Genomic DNA, 16,175 nt, shown 5'->3' on the forward strand with positions numbered 1-16,175 from the left:
TACTACTAATTATCTTGAACATTTGTACTTTTTTTTATCCAGATATTTAACTCCTAGTTAAGTTCCCTATTAAATCACCTAGGGTTGTAAACATATTATAAACATGGCCTTTTTAAAGACCTTTTGGTGAAGTGTGAATTGTAGGCTCAGTTTTCCACCCAGTATGGTCTTCTGCTATTATCACCCATCTGCTTTAAGGTTGCTGTTCATTCAGAGATGCTCTTCTGCATACCTTGGCTGTAACAAGTAGTTATTTGAGTTTCTATTGCAATCTTATCAGCTGAAAGCATTTCTATCCAGAGAACTGCCATTCACTGGATATTTGTTCTCTTTCAGACTATTGTCTGTAAACCATAGAGATGTTTATAAAGGAAAATTAAAAGGATATCAGCTTTTTCTGAAATATTCAGACAAGCCCTATTTCTTTTGGCTGCTCCCTTTAGGGCTTCTCACAGCTGATCATCTGTCTCCTTCTCACCCTGTTTCTTGTATCCTCTTCTACATGAGTGAAGCTCCTCTGAGGTTTCCCTCTTTTCCTCCTGCCTGGCAGCTCCAAATTCCAAACGTTTAGTCCAGTATATTTAGCAGCCCTCATCTTCACATGTGCAAAACATCTCACGCTTTGTCTCCAAAATGCTCAACATGAGCTGTCCCTCTGATGTGCTAAGCTCCTCCAGCTCAGCTTCTTGTCTTTTAGTCAGCTGTTGCTGTTATCTGATTGGCCGATTACGCTAACGAGCAGCTGTACCTAATAAAGTGGTCGATGTTGCTTTTAGGTGAGTTAATTACTGTGGTGCTTCGGTCAGCAGGGGCGCTGTGCCGCTTCAGGTACAGGGGGCGCGTCTGCAAAGGGAAGCGGGTTTCAATTTCAAACCCAAATAGTCCGAGGGACGAGCCAGCGGCTTGTGGGAAAGCGCTAATACGAGATAGTTACACTACCGCGTTTAGTCATAGCAACTGTAACACTATTCAGACCACATCTGTATATTTGCCCCACGTCGTGGTAAAAGTGCGTTACCCGCCGTGTCTCCGCTCCAGTTTTCCGCGCCTGGGGTTGATTTTATTCTGGATAACAAACCGTCGCCTGCCTGGCTTGCTTGTTGCAGGTGTTTTTGACCACTACGGATAGTTTACCACATTAGTTACACACGCACATATATACATCTTACATTTTCAACATGCCGAGGTCCAACAGGCAAAAGGAATACAAACCCGGAGATCTTGTGTTTGCTAAGATGAAGGGGTATCCACACTGGCCTGCAAGGGTAAGTAAGCGCTCGTCGTTGAATATCTCATTTCCAGCGTAGGGGTTTGGTTTTCATCTCGTTGCGCCTTAGCCGCTCGGCTCCAATCACTTGTTTACCTGCGAGGCCTGTAACAGCCGCTAGCTCCACGAGTTAGCCTAGCGCGGCGGTGCCGACCATCCACATACATACAGCTAGCCTACTGTAAACCACTGCGAATTTCTTTCTGGGGATTCATCGCAGAGTAGACACCTCTTTAACCTCCCGGGCTAACAAAATATTAATGTTTTTACCAGTTGCTCTTCGCCTCCTTTTATGATCTGGTCTTTGGCGTCCCTAGGGGCCTTGTTAGGCTAACTTTGAGCTGTAACGGTTACATCGAGCACTGTGGTAACACAGCATTGATTACTAGTTAACGGTCATGTCGTACGCAGCGTTAACGTGTGCTTCGCTGCAAAGATGGGCTGCTACTAAGCCACTTTGTGACTTAGCAGTTCGCTAAATATAAGTTCAAACTGTTTCCCCCCCTTTCTTTTTAACTGTTGCTTTACAGACTAATGGCTACTTGTGAAGCCAAATGCTGTGGTACTTTGTAAACACGCCTGCCCAAACGTTTCGAGAGATAGCAACTCGTAATGTCGGAATTAGTTCCATTATGCTAAAAAAAAATACTCCATGGTAATAAAAATAGTCACGTAAGACTAACGTAATGTCTAACTGGCACTGCGGCCAACATTTTCCTTGTCATTCAAAAGAAAAAAGTGAGAAAATGAAGGAAAAAGCTGCTCTTGGAGCATTTATGTCATGCTTTATACCAAATAAATAAAAAAGATGATTAATGCAACGAATACGTTATTGCTGTGCATGCTGCATTACAGCTGAAGCAGGAAAATGTGAAAGCGAAGCAGCATGTAATCCCATCAGCCACATCTGTCTTGTGCAGTTGAAAAGGAAAACTTAGATTGCAGTTTTCAGTCAGTGTTTCTGCCCCTTGGTGTAGCAGCCATTCATAAAAGTCAACTAACTGTGTCTACCTGTTTAAAAAAAATCGCCGTTCATTCATTTAAGGAATAAATATATAAAAAGAAATGCTCTATAATCTGCACTACACCACCTAGTATCTGTTTTGATCTCTGCATCTTCCCTCCTTTTTCTCGGTCTTATCACCCCTGCCTCATGTCAACAGGCTATAAGCCCTGCCCCACCTATCCTGACACAGTAGTCCTATCTGGGGATGCCAAAAGGCCTGTGTGGCAGAGGCAGAGCCACACCACGATTGTCTATCATAATAGTGATTTCCTGTTCCGCTGCGTAGTGCTGTGCTAATTTAAAAGCATGTATAAATATTGGCATGTCCGAGCCAAATACTGTGCTGAAAGAACAGTAAAACTTTCTCCAGGGAGTTTGTGGGTGCATCAAGAAGTGTAATATATTTCAAAAACTGCTTGTTATGTAGTACTGTACAAGAATTTGCAGGTCTTTGAACCTAATTTAGCTTTACTGTTTAAACTGAATTATTTGGAGTATTTATCCAGGATCTAATCTAAAGACATCATTTGCACAAGTTTTCCACTATTATATGCAGTGCATTATTTTATGATGAAATAAATTGGTGTAACTGTGCGCATTAGTATTACTATTGCTTGTATCTGTGGTTTTATAGAGAAATGACCTAACTTTTTAGCCTAGTGTCTAACTTTAGAATAATTTTATTATTTATAAAAGTATTGAGGTGATTGATTTTGGGGGGCTCTGCCAGCTTTCCTTTTAAAGCAACTGTGTTGCTAATTCACAGATTGACGAGTTACCCGAAGGAGCTGTAAAGTCGCCTTCAAACAAGTACCAAGTGTTCTTTTTTGGAACACATGAGACGTGAGTATTTTTCCGTTAATGTTGTCACTTTTTTATTTTTCCACATGGATGCAAAATGGGAAGAAACTTGGATCATTTGTCAAAATGTGTACATATTTTTTTTTAAAAACTAATAATTGGCTGTTGTAGGGCATTCTTGGGGGCCAAGGATTTGTTCCCATATGATGAATGCAAGGAGAAGTTTGGAAAAGCAAACAAGAGGAAAGGATTTGCTGAGGGACTCTGGGAGATTGAGAACAACCCCACGGTCACGCATGAAGGCTACGAGGTAAGTAGATATGAAGGCCACTGAGGTTAGACTTACACTGTGTTGATTGATGTATCCTATTTTAGCTTGGACACCTGTTATCCCGCTGATGCATACCAGTGATTATCACACTTCAGCTCACTTCATTGTTGCCAATTTGGTGATTATCGACTTTACAGCCCACAAATCCAGTGACTTTGTAAACAAGGCTTTGCCAGTTGTGACCTGTAAGTGAGCCTTTGGCTCTCCCGCCAAAGGCGCACCTCTGTCTGCTCTGCCCAATGAGTGGCAAAGACGAGCAAGCAGCAGCACAAGTTGTGGTTTGTGGTTTGTACTGTGTGAGAGAATATTGAAAGGGGGAAATAACATAAGCGGGATGTTTTTATAAACTGGCTTGAAACATAAAGAGCTGGTTTGATTCTACACCAGCGGCCACATTTGCTGCTTTGTTTTGGTTTGCTGAATTTATTTTCAACATGTAAACAGTTTCCGGAAGTAATTTGGGAAGGACTGCTACAGAGTAGGGTGAGAGCAAAGATTATTATAATTAACTAAAGCCAAACTAAAAGTGGGTGTGGAAAAAATATCATAAATGAAAAGTGAAACAATGTTATGTGCATAATTACTGAAATAACATTGTACAGAGAAAATATCTTTTAATTTTAATCTCAAATATGTCCTCTCAGCAAGCACAAACAGACTTTGGTGCAACTGTTCATTGAGACTGGGATGTCTCAGGTATTTTTAATATTATGTATTACTGTGTTGTTTTAAACCTATTAAATTTTACAATCTGACAAATACCCAAATAGACCCATGCTATAGTAAAGTAAACTAAAACTAGCACTGAAACTAATAAAAAAAAAAAACCCTGCTAAAATAAAAAAAAAAATGTAAACAATAAAACTAAACCACAACTACATCTCATTGAAAATGAACTGAAACCACACTGAGTTGAAAGCACAACTGAAAATACAAATAAAAAAATACAAAACTGTAATTACTCTCATCAGAGCACACTCTGCTGGACAAACTATGTAATGTAACCATTTATCCGTTACTCTCAAAGCTCACTCAACTGTTTATCTGGAAGTTTAACCTCTACTACGTTACTAGTGATACTGTCACACCTTGCCATTGATGGATAGATATAGACTTAGTTTCCCTATGTTTCACTAATGTGCAACTCTTTGCCTGTAGTCATCGAAGAAGGACAACACATCAGAAGGAGCAGGGGATACAGGCAGTTCAGAAAAAGCAGATGCAGAAGGCAGCAGTGACGAGGACGAAGGAGCCCTGGTCATTGACGAGAAAAATGAGAGGGGAGGAACCAAACGAAAAGCAGAGGAGTCCACAGAGGTGAGGTTAAACCTGACTCACAGTCCAAGTCAGTTCACTGTAAAGCCGTCTGATGCTTATCAAACTTTTAATAGACCTCTCCGAAGCGGCCAAAGGATACAGAGGCGGAAGGTGACTCTAAAATAGACGGTAACCAGTCTAACGTGGAGCCCAAGCTCAACGATGTGGCTGGACCCAAGGCGACTGCTCCCAGTGAGTCGAAACCAGAGGCCCAGGAAAATGCTCCAGCAGGGGGCCAGCAAACAGCAGAGAAGGTAAAACCCTGTTATTCGTTTTGGTTACCTGGGAAACATCCCTTAAAATGGACTCGTGGTGATTTTGCTTTTTCGTAAGAGAGGAAAAATACATGCATACTCACATCAAAAAGTGGGGCAGGTGCTCGGCCAAGAAAATGTGTCAGCAGCCCAATTTTACCTGAACATACCTGGCCTTCATCAGACCATCTGAATCAAAATAAAATAACGAAGAAAAAAAAGTAGAATACTAATAATTCAACAAGTTTGTCTGTTTTGGCAGGTGTTTAATGGACAAAGATGGAAACTTTTCTGAAGCCACCAAAACACCAGCAAAACTAGAATCCATTCCACATGAAAACGTAGCTGTTTCCATGTGTTTTGGCCTTTTGTCCACATGCAAACGCTGTTATATAGCAGTGAAAGCCAGTTTCTGCATTTACACGTGGACAAGGAAGAAGTCCACATGCACCTTCTTCTTCTTCTTCTGTTTACATACTTATGAAAGTATTGGAACGCTGAAAATCTTAAAATTTAGATTCAGGTGTTTTCAGTCCAACTACCATAAGTGCATAAAGTCAATGTCCTAGTCATGCAGTCTGCTTTTACAAACATTTGTAAAAGAATGGCTCATTCTAAAGATCTTACTGAATTAGTGTGGTACTGTAATAGGATGTCACTATTTCAACAAGTCAGTTTGTGAAATTTCCTCCTCCCTGGATATTCTGCGATCAACTGTAAGTAGTATAACTGCAAAGTGAAAGTGTTTAAGAATCACAGCAGCTAAGTCATGTGAAGATGGAGAGCGGATTGCTGAATGCGGAGTGCATAAAAAATGCTCTGCTGATTCAGTAACTTGAGAGATTAAACCTCCTCTGGCGTTAACATCAGCACAAAACCTGTGCGCTGGGAGCTTTATTGCTGAGAAGGTGCTGTAGGTGTAATGTTTTGGTGGACCGGCACTTTTGTCCACATAGTGTATTGTTGTTTTGGGTTTTTTTGTTTGTTTTTTAAACATGTGGACAAATTCTGAAACTTCTGAAAATAAGTTAAGAAAACTGTCTACACAGTAAATTTTGGAAGTAATAAAAAATTATTAATATAAAAAGCCAGTGCTTACTTACCATCAGGTATTTTAAATAAACTTGATGCATCAGTAATATAAAAAGTACATTCTCCACGTCTTTTTTGAATTTCAGGCGGTGGATGAAAATAAAATGAAATAAATTCTTTAATTGCTCTTCCCTCTTGTTCCCACAGCCTGCGACAGACAGCGCTTAACATCGACTCAGAAGAAAACCACAAACCTTTGACGCTTCTCTCTGGAATTTAAGCATCAACACAATTACCTGCAGGATGCCAGATTTCAGCCGTTTAATTAATAAGAGAATTTTAAAACAAACAAATAAATTAAAAAAAACAACCTAAATGTTTGTATTGAGAGACAAACAAATACTCATTTGCCATTTTTTGGGATATCATATATCCCAGAAAGAAAAAGTTTGCTAATCTGATTTCAAAACAATTGAATTGAGCACTTTAGGGCTCATTTATAAATGGGATTTTGGTGTGTATATATTTTTTATTTCTAAGTGCAATTACAACGACTGAATGCTAGGTGTCAAAACATTTTTCAGCTTAGAGGGGGATAAACACTGAATATATGGTAAATTTAAAAAAAAAAGAACATTAAAATCACAAGGAAAAAACATTTATTTGACAAATGCTCCCATTTGATGGTTTTAAAAAGTAGATATTGTACAGGCGATAGAACAAATTTTCATCAATGCTCTTAGCTTAAGTTCATAATTTTACTGCTTCCATTTGTATCACCTAGCTTTTCAGCCTCATTTAAATCATTTATTCTGTCATTGGAAATATGATTGAATATTCAGAGGTTTTTTGTTTGTTTGTTTGTTTGTTTTCTGCCCCCATTATTGTTGTCTGTTTTGCCCTATGACATTTGTATGCAAATGTGTTGTTTTGGTGTGTATGCTTGATTGCGAGTGACCAAAGTACGTGATTCATTTCACAGGAACCCATATGTGGAATTAATTATGTAAACCCCTTTTGAGAAAAGCAAATTTAGGATTTAAGCCCCTCTGCTACTCAGTTTAGGCCTCAGTCATGCCGGCCTAGAAACCAGTTGGCAACCATCTGGCAACCACTTAAATGTGCATTCCCAATCACTTGGTGAGAAGTTGCTGGCAGTTGCAAGCTGAAACTATTTGCAAAGAAATATACGGAGCTGCACTGAAAACCTTATGAGTGCTTTGGGTGCTCTCAGGTTGCTGTACTTGTGTAGAAGATGCCGACTTGTCTGCAAACATTTGTCACCTAGTTGCGTAGCTGTAGTAAAACGCAACTCAGAAACTGAGACTGTTCCCCAAAGATGTTGGGTGCGAACTTTTATTCTGAAGTCGGAACATTCTTCATTTCTGGTTTGTGTCAAACTTTCACAAAGTTTCACTTCCGCAGAACCATTAGTTGTGTTTGCAGACAACTCGGTGTCTCCCTCCCAAACTACAGTAGACCATGGTAATCTGCTAGCAACCAAATGAATCACAAGGAGGGGTTAATTGTAATTCTAACAGATCTAAAATTTGTGACTAAGCCCATAAACACAAGAGTCAAGACAGAAAGCTGTTTTCCCAGAATTCAATAGGACCAGAAGTCTTTTTATAATTACAGTTCAGATACAATGCAGATTTAGGGCACTTCCACGTTAGCTTCATCCATGTCTTTTACTGATATCAGCTAGCAACAACCGCTGGCCAAATGGTCAGGGAGTGCACGTTTCTTCTTGGTGACTGGCGGTTGCTTGGGAGTTACCGACCTGTCCCTAGGCCTGTGTGACTGAGGCCTTACGTAAGGAGACATTCCTGAGTGATGTTCTGTCTGAGCAGAATCTTGAAACTTTAGCATCAGGTTTCCCAAACATAGATTAATTCCAGTGCCAGACTTGGAAAAAAATTAAGAAAAAAAAGATGCTGTAGGCTTAATCCTTATCTGGGGAAACTGAGCCTTAAAGGTAATGTGGAGCAGTGGTAATGACTGCAAGGGGAAGGTTGTTGGCATCACCCCTCTATGTGGAAATTATCTGGAAAAGTCTTCTAAAATTCAGTTTCATGTTGTGATTTCACATTTAGCTTACAGTAGTTCCACTGTTGCTTGAAGCTGTTGAAAAAAAACTTGTTCAGAAATGTATTCTCGAAACCTTTGAAACGAGTCGTTGATCTGGACTGCACAAAGTGAGATTCATTGAAAGAAACAAGAAACTGAATATGGGTAAATACAGAGAGTTAACCATTTGTAAATCTTCAGTTTATGACTTTCTTTTCTTGGTTTCCCACCCTCTTAACTGGAATACTAATCTGTTTGACTTCAGTGGTCTTATTATTTTGACTGTGAAACAAAGTTGTGATGTGTTTTATTCCAACATCTGTTTAGACGACATGTTCAGAATATGGTGTTATTTTCCACTGTAACAGTATCCCAAGGAGTTCGGGCCCTTTCACCCACGCCATTTGGATGTCATCGTCATCGCTTCAGTGTTCTTTCATGTAATTAGCAGCGTTAGATGATAGTTTATCACACTATGAACTTTTAAGGGAAAGCTCAGCTCTGAATGTTGTGTCGAAGATGGCCATCTTCCCATCGCCACACCGCTGATTTAAAAACCTTAAAATGGTCAAAGGCCGGATCTGGAGGTTATTCAAAAGTTTAATTTGGTATTAAAGTGTAAAACTTTCTTTTGTTGTTGTTTTTGGGGGGGTGGGGGTTAGCCTTCTGTTACTTTTGGAAGCTGCCATTCATCTTAATCTGCTGCTTTGTTTACTATTGTAGTTGCCAGACCATTTAATAAACATGTTGATTACAAACACTTGTTTCTGCCTTGCTTAAACTAATATAGAGTATCAGCTTTTTGGAAAGAACCTAAAACAGTCACATTAGTTGTTGTGTTTGGGCTTAACGATCAGGATTGTCTATTTTTATTGAGTCAGTACAGTGCCTGCTAAAAACCAAATATTATGTGGGATCTGTTGCTCTAAATCAAGCTCAGAGCATGGGAAAGGCTACTGTAACTTTACAGAACAACTAAAACTAATTACTTGTTTCACATCTAATTATTGTCTCTGATAAAAATGCACGAAAGTAACAATGGAACGTGTTTTGTGTCTCTATGCAGCTGCCACAAATAATTTGCTCCTGACGCAGAGCCTCTCGGTGCGGTTTGGCCCCAAAGGCTGTGGTAGCTGAACTAGTTTTGTTGTTACATAACGTGTCCTGACAGCTCTGGGTTTGCTGTGGGGTTAGGTTAAGCATAAGTTGTTTTAACTACTGTATTAGGGCGTAGATGCAACCATGGGCTGAAACTGATTTTGGAATGTGGTGTGGTGGCTGTTCATCCGGCTCTCAAGATTAATGACTGTGTCTTTGTGCTTACACAGATTAGCTTTATTGTCTGTCTTTGTAACCCAAAAAGGTAAAAATCTGTCTTTGACTTGCAGCAAACATGGATGTTTACCAAAATCCAAGGTCAAGGACAAACAGTCACATGTATGATTGCAGGTTTTCATAAATGACAGCCTCCTCTCTTGTGCTTAAACATCACTCGTGCTTGTTACAGTGACATAGCAGCGAGGCTTGTAATCACGGCCTGCATCTGCCTCAGTGGGTGGCCTCGAAATTAAATATTTCCACACTGAGCCTTTTAGGTTTTACACATAACCTTTTGGAATCAGCAAAAATGTAGTAGCAATTGGCTGATTGGCTGCATATCAAGCCAGGTCAAGACAACCTGTGTTAATGAACACTTGAACAGGTGCACTATTGAAGAAGCTGGTGAATGTAGATGCAGCTATAAAATACAAGATTTGGTTTAAATATCATGAACTCAGCTGAAAATGAGCAAATAATGGTATGTTTTTCAATACAAAAGTAAAATATCGTTAAATTTGATCTGCTAAGAATGTTGCATAGACAAGCTTGCATGTGTAAAGGACCAAAAATTAAATATATACATAAATATATAAATATATACATTTTCTAAAATCTGAAAGTCAGTTTTTAAAAAATTATTTTCTAAAAATACACATTGCTAATGTTTTGTGCTGGAATTGTTGAAAATGGCATTCAGTCAAAGACATTTTAAGTTTAATTGTCTTAGACACATTTGCCTTACTTAATTTTAAAACGTTTCCTCTTGATGTTATCTCTTTTTAAAAATGTAATAAAATATTGCGTTCTTTATTGAGTCACTCTTAGTGTTGTATGGTCTGAATATACTGAGCAGAAGCTGCAGCAGTGTGAAGGTCATCTTGCCCAAAGCAGCCTGCTATGCCTGCATCCTGCCCATTTATCTGTCGATTTAGCAACTGCGCATGCGTGAAGCCTGTTGCGACCCTCCTGTGCAGTAGGTGGCGCTACGGGTAGGTTCCTGTAGGTGTCAGCTCTGCTACATGTGTCATTGACATCAACAGAGGGTAAGTGATTTGTGCATGACTTTCTTTTATTGTATTTTAATACTTTTAGTTTTAGAAGTTGTACTTAAAAAATAGGCAGCAGTCTCATTTGTGAAATGTTTGTGTGTATGAAAACGACGGCGAGTTAGCCGCTCTAGGCTAACGTTACTGATAGCATCATTCTTATTAGCCTAGCTTGCGTTGCTCCTGTGTATGGTTGCCAGCCTCTTGGAAAAAACCTCAGCACCCTTGTTTCACTTGCAGCACAATGAGGCTGACCGCTCTGCTGTCGATGGCAGCCAGGGTCATTGTGCCCAAAGATTATCGTTACGGCACCAACAGGCCTTGGACCGCCGCTGCTAAAAGGTTAAATCCACCGGGGAAGAGGAGGAGGAAGGTGTTTGTTGAGCCGATAGCGCCAGAGGAGTGGTCTGTGCTCAAAGGGGACACGGTGAGAAAACATCTTTTGGGACTCAGCTGTCAAGCTTTCATCTGACTCATATTGTGCAAATATTTTTCTTTATATTGATAGGTTTAAATTGTGTAATGTTCACGGTTTGGTGTAAAGCTTTCCAAAGTTTCAATCCACAATTGAGTGCTAATAGAAAAGCACAATAAAAGAAGTAGTCCACTCACCATTTATATTCCTCCGTTGTTCTAAAACCAAGAAGAAACATAGAGCTTTGCAATACATAGTAGAAAATAACTATACAAGGCAACAGAGATGTGCCACCAGATAATGAGAATAATATTAAAAGTAAGTTCAGTATGTGTTCATGTGATTTATCTGTATGTTGATGAAGTTCTAATCTGTAATACAGCTAATGCTAATAATGTTGTAATTACTTTGGTGTAGTCACAACTGATAGAGTCAGAAGAAGTAACATACATCCGTTGTAAACATGCATGAAAACTAATTTAGGAAAATTCAGTCAATGAATTGGTAAAAGATTTTCTGGCCAAACCAGTAAAAGTGGTACAGTAACAAAAAAGTATATTTATTTTATTTAAAGTTGTAAATTTCCTACATAGAGTTTAAATGTTTGCTTTCAATTTCTCAGGTTGAGATTCTGAAAGGCAATGACATTGGAAAGCAGGGGAAAGTTATCCAAGTCTTCAGACGCAGAAACTGGGTCATCCTGGAGGGACTGAACACAGTAAGGAAGTGTTGCTTACTTATTTTTTATTTTTATTTTTTTTATTAAGAAATTAATATGAGCATTATAGATTTTGCTTTTGAAATGTAAGCTACATGCCTTTTATTGAGTGAGCATTGTGTAAGTGTTGGGAGAAGATGAAAGGCTATCTGTATTCCTACAAAAATGTTTCAGCATACACTTGACCTGTCCTGGACATGATTACATTACAGATTTTTTCATTTTTGGGCATGTCCCACCGGGAGGAGGCCCCGGGGCAGACCCAGGACACGCTGGAGAGATTATATCTCTCGGCTGGCCTGGGAACGCCTTGGTGTTCCCCCGGATAAGCTGGAGGGGGTGGCTGGGGAGAGGGAGGTCTGGGCTTCTCTGCTTAGGCTGCTGCCCCCGCGACCCGGCCTTGGATAAAGCGGATGAAGATGGAATGGAATTTTTTCATTTCCCCAAAATTAAATTAGCGGTTCCATTTCCTTTTTAGCTCTTTTAAAAAATGCTTCATACTTATCTCATTGCTCCACCAGGTGGAGCCAGATGTCTGGGATGTGGGTGGTCAGGGTGCAGCTGCAGACAAAGCGCACCATTGAAAGCCTTTTGGCATTCATCTGTTTGCATTTTGTGCCTTTTAAACGGGAGAACTGTGAACTTTTGTTTCCCATTTTAGCATCACAGGTATATTGGAAAAACTGCAGATTACCGTGGGACGTACATTACCAGTGAGGCTCCCATCCTGGTCCGCGATGTTGCCCTCGTTGACCCCTCAGACAGGTATGCTGAACTCTCCCTCAGTCCTAACATCTGTTTCTATGCTTATGCAGAACCTTAAAATAGATGGACCACGGGTTAGCATTCAGTTTTAGTTGGGCTCCTTAAAAAAAACAAATAAATAAATAGTTAATTTCTGTAACTGTAAGTGTTAAAACTTACAGCTGTAATAGATTTTAACGTAAGATTTTCTAGTGGAAAAACAGCATCCAACTGAAAAACGTTATACACTCAAGTGTTGTCTTTAAAACTTTATTCTTGTTTCTGGTATTTGTTTTTTTTTATCTGTAATCTCTGTGCATCTGTACAATTTTCTTTTCCTTTACAGCACCATTAAAATAATTGTGATAACAAAGCAATCTAAAGTCAAAAAATAGTTCAGCTTTTTTTTTTTCCTTTTCCAATTAAATGCTCCTGCTCTTTGGCATCTTTCCAGACCAGTTTTAACGTACTGATCTTACAGGAAGCCCACTGAGGTCGAGTGGAGGTACACAGAAGAGGGTGAGAGAGTCCGAGTGTCGCTCAGGACGGGGAGAATCATCCCGAAACCAGTTGTGGAGCGACGAGATGGCATTGTGCCGCAGCAGTGGAAAGGTAAGGGTGTGTGTGTGTGTGTGTGTGTGTGTGTAAATTTCAGTAGCCATTTTATTTCAGGGGTTGCTTAGAGTCGGCACATTAAGACCAGCTGTTGTTTATTTTTCCGCCTGTTCAGACTTCTGTTTTGAAGTGATCCAGTTCGACTGTTTTAAAGTGGAAGAAATATTTCTTTCTAAACTTGAACACACATATGGAGGACTGTTTTTGCTAGTGCTGAACAAGCACACTATTTATTTCAAGTTTTTCTTGCGTGAAACTAACAGTTTTCTGTTTGTCCAACAAAGTGATAGAAGTGTCTGATGATTGAAAAAATAGTTGGTGTCAATTGAAACGATGCATTCTGCTTTCACAGATGGACCTAAAGATACCAGTCCCGAAGATGCTCTTGAAAAGACATACATACCATCTCTGAAAACCCTGGAGGAGGAGGTCATGGAGAAACTCGGTATCCAGGAGAACAGGAGGCACCGAACGTCCTACTGGTACTGACCAGCCAAATCAGAGACGCTTAGCCTCCCCTTTGTGCTGACCAGTTTTCACAGGAACTCTGGACATACCTTGTTCTGGAGTTGAGCAGAAGGTCAGGTCAAACAGAGACTGTGAAGATACCAAGTGGAGGCTGTACGGACTCTTAACATACTGCTGCACCATGAAAATGATTAAGGAAATGATCTGTAAACAATATGAGGAAGTGAAATCAGACTGCAGTTCACGAAGGTGTCACTTTGTTTTTTTTATAGTGTTGTGAATAAATATCAGACTAGAGTGTTTGCATTTTCATGTGGAAAATCACAGTCACGGGGTGCAAAGTTTAAAGATTTCATACAAAAACCCCCAGGGGATCCACGACTGATAGCAAAAGTTTATCTATCCAGGTATGCTTTTGCTGCATTGTCAGTGTGTTTGGGTCCCTGTAGACACTCACTGTTGTCCTGCTTTTCTGACGTCCTCCATACATATTGATTTGAACCAAAACTTTTGATTTCCTAAGACCTGTTGCCATTAATTTCGGTCCAGTTCTTGTGTAAGTTGGCATAGCCTTTTCTTTTCTTGCTGTTTCCCTTCTATCTGGTGAGGCTTCAGTGAACAATAGATTGATAAACTGAATGGCCAAGAGCTAAGTTGTTTATGTGTAGAGTCCACACTAGTTTGATCCCTTGAGTCAGATGCCTTTTTATCCTTGAATGATTCACAGGTCAGTGTTAAGTAGCTCAACAACAAAAAAAACACTTCTCTGAAAATGATTATATACAAGGACTGAACTGAAAATGAGTGAAAAATCAGACAATGTCCAAAGAAAAACATTGAAAGACTTTTGGAAAGCCTGGAGAACTGTTTCTCAAGACCACTTTAAAAAATGTCAAAATCTGGCTACCTAAAAGAAGAAACGATGGGTAGCTGAAGACTTTTGCACTTTTCTCTGTTCCCCTCGTACACGATTATGCTGACATGGCTACAGAACATAAAATCACATAAAACCAGGGAGTTTGGTGTTGAGCGATTGGGTTAAGAAAATCGCCTCCTTCATGGAAATGGCTAGTCATCACCAGAACATTTGGCACTGGTGCAAATTTCTATTATTTGCCAATAAAAAACTTTGAAACTTCTTAAATGGTTATGAATGCTGTTGACTATATCATAGAAAGAATAATATAAATGAAAACCAAAGCAGCTTATTGTAAGAAACACATTTTTTGCCACTGCTGAAACATCTGGCTCTGACTGTAGAGTCATTATCAGACTGGAGATGGAAACGCAAACCTTTTGCTCTTAGAAGTGAAACATTAGGTACATAATTAGTATCTGAAGCTTATTTATCATTTCAACTAAAATGGCAGTGTTACGTAAGCTTGAACAGGAGCCTTGCATTAGGAGAACAGCAGTGCTTGTTCAGAGCAGGCTTCATACATACAGTCTGATGTCGGAGAAGTGACAGTACTCTGGCTTTTGGCTGCATTAATAACGGTGGTGGTTACAGTCTGCTTGGATGATTCGTGAGGCTGAAAATAGCCATATTATTTTACAGAAGCCCAGACACAGAGCTCTCCAAAACTGAAATCCTTCAGACAAATGAGTCTGTCTTTCCAAAGTGTCTGGGCAACCATGTGGAGAAAGAAATGGCTCGTCAGGAGCCAACATGGACTGGGTAGTCTCAACAAAGTCCTCACTCACCTCATTTGACATTTTATGCACTGGCACTGTGTCACACCTGCGTTGTGTAACAATTTTTCATGTTTCAATTATGACCTCATTCACGAACAACTGCATAAGCTGACAAAGGCAGAAAAAAAAGCTCTGAAACAATCTATTACAGGGCTGCAGGAAGGTAAAAAGCTCCTTACATTTATCACTTTACCAGTCTTCACTTACAGCGTACATCTTTGCATTCATATTTCATCTTTATTTTTATTATTTTTATCCTTCTTTTGCATTAGACATCCCAGTTTCTTCACTACTTACCTACCAATATACTGGTTAAATTACCCCAATAGTTCTCAATCACATATACATGGTTTTAATTTGGTTATTTGTGATGTGGTTTAAGATGTTTAGTTAGTTTTTTTCTTCCTTAACCTCTCAGCTTATTACTATATAGGATTTGCCTCTTACAATAATGCTTTAACTGTAAGTTTAAGATGTTTATTACTAAAGCATTTCAGGCCCAACTGCCCAGAAGGAGCAAAAACTTAATAGTACGTTGTTTTCTTAGCTAAACTTTACACTCACTACTTTCAAATTTAGGCTCAAAACTTTACTTTTTCAATTGGCAAATTAATGATGATTCATTTCATTAATAATGACACACTGTTCTCACCTTCATAAGCTGCTTTTATAGGTTAAAAGTATTGGTATCGGCAATACTTGGGATCGGATCAATATCAAAATCTGCAGTATCACACAGCACTAAATTTGGCTCCCCATCATTGCCCCTGGTTCCTTTTCCTGTAAAAAGGAAGTTTTTCCTTCCTGCTGTCACCAAGTGCTTGCTCATAGGAGTGCGTTTCATTGTTGGGGTTTCCTTCTAATATTCTTGGGAATTTACCTTATAATATAAAGTGCTTTGAGGCAACTGTTGTTGTGAATTGGCGCTATATACGTTTAATTATTTGAACTCAGTTGAAACGGCTTGTTTCAGACACTACATGAACTGAAGTGTTGCACCAAGATAATTTTGAGCTGTGAATCATGCAATGCTGCTCTCCAAGAGTCCAAGAGGAAAAATATGGAGCTGGAATATA

General features: G+C 39.4%; 2 protein-coding genes across 2 annotated transcripts; both read left to right on the forward strand.

The window, feature by feature from the left end:
- The first annotated feature begins 799 nt into the window (after positions 1–799).
- Positions 800–8,836, forward strand: LOC116319997 (hepatoma-derived growth factor). Its single transcript, XM_031739493.2, has 6 exons — positions 800–1,265; positions 3,040–3,116; positions 3,246–3,384; positions 4,564–4,722; positions 4,797–4,976; positions 6,216–8,836. Exons 1-6 carry the CDS (start codon positions 1,179–1,181, stop codon positions 6,234–6,236), a joined length of 663 nt encoding a protein of 220 aa, XP_031595353.1. The 5' UTR covers positions 800–1,178; the 3' UTR covers positions 6,237–8,836.
- Positions 8,837–10,349: 1,513 nt separating this feature from the next.
- On the forward strand, positions 10,350–14,543 carry mrpl24 (mitochondrial ribosomal protein L24). Its single transcript, XM_031739543.2, has 6 exons — positions 10,350–10,441; positions 10,685–10,871; positions 11,482–11,577; positions 12,239–12,342; positions 12,803–12,933; positions 13,289–14,543. The coding sequence occupies exons 2-6, from the start codon at positions 10,689–10,691 to the stop codon at positions 13,423–13,425; spliced, it is 651 nt and encodes a 216-aa protein (XP_031595403.1). The 5' UTR covers positions 10,350–10,441; positions 10,685–10,688; the 3' UTR covers positions 13,426–14,543.
- Positions 14,544–16,175: the final 1,632 nt, after the last annotated feature.

This window comes from Oreochromis aureus, linkage group 22 (assembly GCF_013358895.1).
Source record: "Oreochromis aureus strain Israel breed Guangdong linkage group 22, ZZ_aureus, whole genome shotgun sequence".
NCBI classification, from domain to species: Eukaryota; Metazoa; Chordata; class Actinopteri; order Cichliformes; family Cichlidae; genus Oreochromis; species Oreochromis aureus.

Bases quoted from the DNA above. Each gene is read 5' to 3' on its own strand.
- LOC116319997 (XM_031739493.2), top strand. From the start codon at position 1,179: ATGCCGAGGTCCAACAGGCAAAAGGAATACAAACCCGGAGATCTTGTG. The intron at 1,266-3,039 runs GTAAGTAAGCGC...GCTAATTCACAG, and splicing joins ATCCACACTGGCCTGCAAGG to ATTGACGAGTTACCCGAAGG. The intron at 3,385-4,563 runs GTAAGTAGATAT...CTTTGCCTGTAG, and splicing joins TCACGCATGAAGGCTACGAG to TCATCGAAGAAGGACAACAC.
- mrpl24 (XM_031739543.2), top strand. From the start codon at position 10,689: ATGAGGCTGACCGCTCTGCTGTCGATGGCAGCCAGGGTCATTGTGCCC. The intron at 10,872-11,481 runs GTGAGAAAACAT...TCAATTTCTCAG, and splicing joins CTGTGCTCAAAGGGGACACG to GTTGAGATTCTGAAAGGCAA. The intron at 12,343-12,802 runs GTATGCTGAACT...CTGATCTTACAG, and splicing joins CTCGTTGACCCCTCAGACAG to GAAGCCCACTGAGGTCGAGT.